The sequence below is a fragment of the Citrus sinensis genome, chromosome 1 (assembly GCF_022201045.2).
Source record: "Citrus sinensis cultivar Valencia sweet orange chromosome 1, DVS_A1.0, whole genome shotgun sequence".
NCBI classification, from domain to species: Eukaryota; Viridiplantae; Streptophyta; class Magnoliopsida; order Sapindales; family Rutaceae; genus Citrus; species Citrus sinensis.
Window position 1 is genome coordinate 19,565,103 of NC_068556.1, and position 4,256 is coordinate 19,569,358.

At 33.4% G+C, this 4,256-nt stretch overlaps 1 protein-coding gene across 1 annotated transcript; it reads right to left on the reverse strand.

The window, feature by feature from the left end:
* Positions 1–258: 258 nt before the first annotated feature.
* On the reverse strand, positions 259–2,331 carry LOC102630294 (1-aminocyclopropane-1-carboxylate oxidase homolog 1-like). Its single transcript, XM_006489502.4, has 3 exons — positions 1,748–2,331; positions 1,192–1,513; positions 259–805 (listed from the first exon to the last, which is right to left on the reverse strand). The coding sequence occupies exons 1-3, from the start codon at positions 2,290–2,292 to the stop codon at positions 554–556; spliced, it is 1,119 nt and encodes a 372-aa protein (XP_006489565.2). The 5' UTR covers positions 2,293–2,331; the 3' UTR covers positions 259–553.
* Positions 2,332–4,256: the final 1,925 nt, after the last annotated feature.

Genomic DNA, 4,256 nt, shown 5'->3' on the forward strand with positions numbered 1-4,256 from the left:
TATCACCATAAAAAATTGGTGGTGTAATATGGGAGAAATTAGTTTCAGTTTCCATTCTTGAAGTTAATTATATTTGTGGTTTTTGGGTTATTGTGTTTCGGTTTTGTGTTTAGACTCACACAACTCACATGTCCCTCAAGAAAAAAATGCTCTGATACCAATCGTAGATTTATTGCAGAGAACAATGCAGAAAATTTATAACAATAAAAGAAAAATATTTAAAAGTAACTAAAGGAAGAGAGATTTTTTAGTGGAACACACTTGTTATTCACTGCAATACTCTTTTATACAAAGTTAAAAAACATAACAGGAAACAAAATATCTTCCTAATATCAAGCCACATCTAACCAAATATTCCTGAAGACTTGGTCTATTGACCAATTATTCAGCAAATCTTTTACTGAAGCAACTAACAAATCTTTTACTGAAGCAACTAAGACACGTTTCCAACACAATTACTGGTCCAATAGTACTAGAGATTTCAACACCCAACAAAAAGTACAAAAGCTTAGGTTTCAAATAAGTGGTTACATATTGCAATATTTCACAGAATTCATAGCTTGAAATGCTCTAACGCTGAAGTGCCATCGAGGCCCTTCTTGTGCAAATGCAAAACAAAATCTCGAACCGTGGTTTCCCTGTACTTAGGAGGATTCTCTTCTGATAACAACTCTTTGATAGGTCCATAAAGTTTTGAGGATGGCTGACGTTTGGGGCTAAAGAAGCTTGCCACTGATATTCTTGGTCCAACACGGTTTGCCAATACCCTATGTTCCGCGCTTATGAATTTGTCGTTTGATATAAGCTGAAAAGTGAAACCCAACAAAAGATGTTAGGGCAACCATTAGAACCTAAGTTTAAATTGGTGGCTAGCTCCCCAAAAATAGTATTAAAGACCAAACTTAACAGGGTAGCTCATGGCTTTAACAAATGGGGTGGTTACCGAAATCCCTACCCACCTCGACCCAGAGTGCAAGCCTCCAGTGTTAACTATTAGTAAGGCTTTCCATTCCACCAAATTAATATTAACAACTTAACCCTATAAGGTTAAAGTATCCGACCCGAAAGCTTAAGCTTTTGAATACCAACGTTAACACTATTGTGACCATAGCAATTAAGGATTTTGTTCAACAATATATTGGAGCACGAATTCATGAAAAAGAATGATAAAAAAAAAATAAAGGGACTTGCCTGTAGAAGGTCTCCAATGTTAATAACTAAAGCCCCAGGACTGGGGGGCACATCAATCCAATGATTTTGATAACAAACTTGGAGGCCACCAATGTGATCTTGAAGAAGCACCGTAACGAAGTCATCGTCGGCGTGTTCGGTTGCGCCCATTGTTAATTCTGGCTGTGGGCATGCAGGATAATAATGGCCCAATAACAGTAGACCCTCAGCGCAATCCATCCCTTTCAGGTAATTTGGGTTCAAACCAAGAGCCTCTGATAACAACTCAAACAATAAAGGTCCCAGTTTCATTACACTCTTGGTGTACTCCATTACTATATCTCTGCAACATTTAATCCAAATTGGTTAACATTTAATTATTCATCCACAAATCGCTTTCCATAAATTTGGATCCAGTGTTAATTCAGTTATGCTAATCTCTTAAAAAATCTTGTGCGACATGTGCATTCATGACAGTATACGGTTAAGATTTAATTATGTATATGTTCATTATCTATCCAATATCTCTATCAATCACAGCTTTCTAAAAAACCAAAATAAAACTCAGATCACCTACCTGCAAGCAGCCGGCATCTCTTCTGGCTTGGGAGGATTAGGAGCCATATTAAAAAGTATGGTGTCTCTCCAATTAGCAGCTGGTGCACTATACAAGTCAAAATTGCTATTGTAACCCACCATTTTTGTGATGTCACGTGTATAGAATTCTTTTTTCAGCTCAAAATCTTGCTCAAAAAACCTGCGCACGCCTTCCTTCATCTCCTCCAGAATACTCACCGGAATCCCATGATTAATCACCTGAAAAAATCCCGACGTCTCCGATGCTTTTCGGACTCTCTCAACAATTTCTTTGCGTTGAATTGGATCTTTGTCGACTCCCTGCAAGTCTACAGTTGGAAAAATATATTGAACGTCACGGGGAACTGGAGTCTTGTCCAAGCAATCAGTTGGTAGATAGAATATGCGGGGAATCCTATCGATTCCAGCATCTACAAGGCCTTTAACGCCAGCTTTCGTGTTGTCGAAAGCTTTTAGTTCACTCTCTCGATCATAGTGATTCAACTCCATCGTAGCTTGAGTTTCACTTGTGCTATTTGCTGCCATTTTAATGTTTCTTACTTCCTTTTATAGTGCTGTGTTTGAAATTTTAGGTGATCATGATGTTGATGTCGAAAGTGTCACAGTCACCCGCCATAGGTGGGAGGCTGATTAATTCTTTATAATTTAGACACCTTTTCAAGTACTCACCTAAAGTTCAAACAATTCATGTTGATCTAGGTGGGAGGCTGATTAATTCTTTATAATTTAGACACCTTTTCAAGTACTCACCTAAAGTTCAAATAATTCATGATGTTTTTGCTTTAAATTGGTGCGGCCCAATAATAAACATATTGAATGTCTAACCGGATACATTTTCCCTAAATATTATTTCGATGGATAGTTATTATTTAATACGACGTTTGCACGTTTTAAAATAAAAATTTAAAATCAATTAAATAATATTATGTAATTATAATACTATGATTAGAAGTATTTTTTTAGCTTCAAATTCGTATTTTAAAGGGTACATAAAGATTAGACATGTTTAAATGTCTATTGCAAAGATTGATGGTGTGTTTACTAAATGATAATCGAAATGAGTTAAAATCAGAGTGAACTGAAATAAGAATAGGTGCATAAAAGTTAGTACAAAAAATGGCACAACATTATTATAGATAAAAAAAAAAATCTCATTACATGACAAATTTTCTTATATGTCTTAATAGTTTTTGAGCTCGTTTCGGTACAAACATCATTTTTCAAATACTAAAAGAGTTTAATGACTAATAAAATACTGACAAAATAAACTATAACATCGTATGGTGTTGTTGTACTGTTAATTGATTATTTTGTTTTCTTTACTCTTAACATCACGGCGTAATAATTCATTTTGTCAACATTTTATCAAATTCTTTTCTCTAAATATCCATGCTCGTGGAACAATACTAGCTAGTGGGATAAAAATTTGGATTGTACGTACATCTAATTGTCATAGTTGAGCAATAATTCAATACATCCACCACGAAAATTTTGTGGTAACTAGCAAGCTTAGGATGGCAAAATAAGTGATGAATAGTTAAAAGCAATGAAAATGATCATATACACTACAACAAAAAGGGCGTATAACAGGGGTCAAAATGTGCCGTTTATCCGTAAGCTATATATCGCAAGAAATATAAGCCGTTGATAATTCATTTCAACATATGCCATCAAATTACTGAATCTTGAAAGTTTTCCTTTTTTAAATGATACAAAAATATGATTAAAATATTTTCTTATTGATTTCATGCATCACAAATCTATTCTCTATTTCATTCACATGATAAAATTACATTTGTTACATACGAACAAAAATTGTATAACTTGAATTGTCAATAAACAACCAATAAAAACTTCTTAAGTTCTATTATTTTGATACAGCAAGTGAAGAGAAAGAGAAAAAACTTGTCTCATTAAAAATTAAAACTATAATTTTCTATCCTTGATGCGAAATCCTTGGCCTTCTAGCAATTCTTCTTGTTGCTCTGCAGCCCCTGCAAAATAAGCGATTTCATTATGTTTGAACGAACAATATAACAATCCATCATACGTAATTTAGCCAAAAAAATTAGTAATTGCAGCAAGATTAAAAGACAAAACTCCAAAGAAATTAATCCACACACACATACACAATTCCTTCTCTAGTGGGGGTGCCCTTATTTTTCCTCATACCAATATGCTTCTAAACCTTGGGGGTTTACTATAGTCAAGATTTGAATTCTTTTAAACTGCACAGCTTTATAATTCATTCAAAGATAAGCTTATTAAATCCTACAATTTAAGGACGTGTCCACATAAAAAAAAAAAAATTACTGCACCTAAGAATTTTATATATAAAATTGAAAACATCTTAATAAAATGAATATTTTTTATGTCATTACTCTTACAATATAACTAAAATTAATAATAATAATAATTTTAATAAGGAGAAATCAAATTAACATGTGATGATATAAATAAAAAATAAATCTTGACTGTAGAATATTGTA

Excerpts from the sequence above, each read along its gene's own strand:
- LOC102630294 (XM_006489502.4), bottom strand. The coding sequence starts at position 2,292 with ATGGCAGCAAATAGCACAAGTGAAACTCAAGCTACGATGGAGTTGAAT. Across the intron at positions 1,514-1,747 it reads GAGATGCCGGCTGCTTGCAG|AGATATAGTAATGGAGTACA; the intron begins GTAGGTGATCTG and ends TAAATGTTGCAG. Across the intron at positions 806-1,191 it reads ACATTGGAGACCTTCTACAG|CTTATATCAAACGACAAATT; the intron begins GCAAGTCCCTTT and ends TTCACTTTTCAG.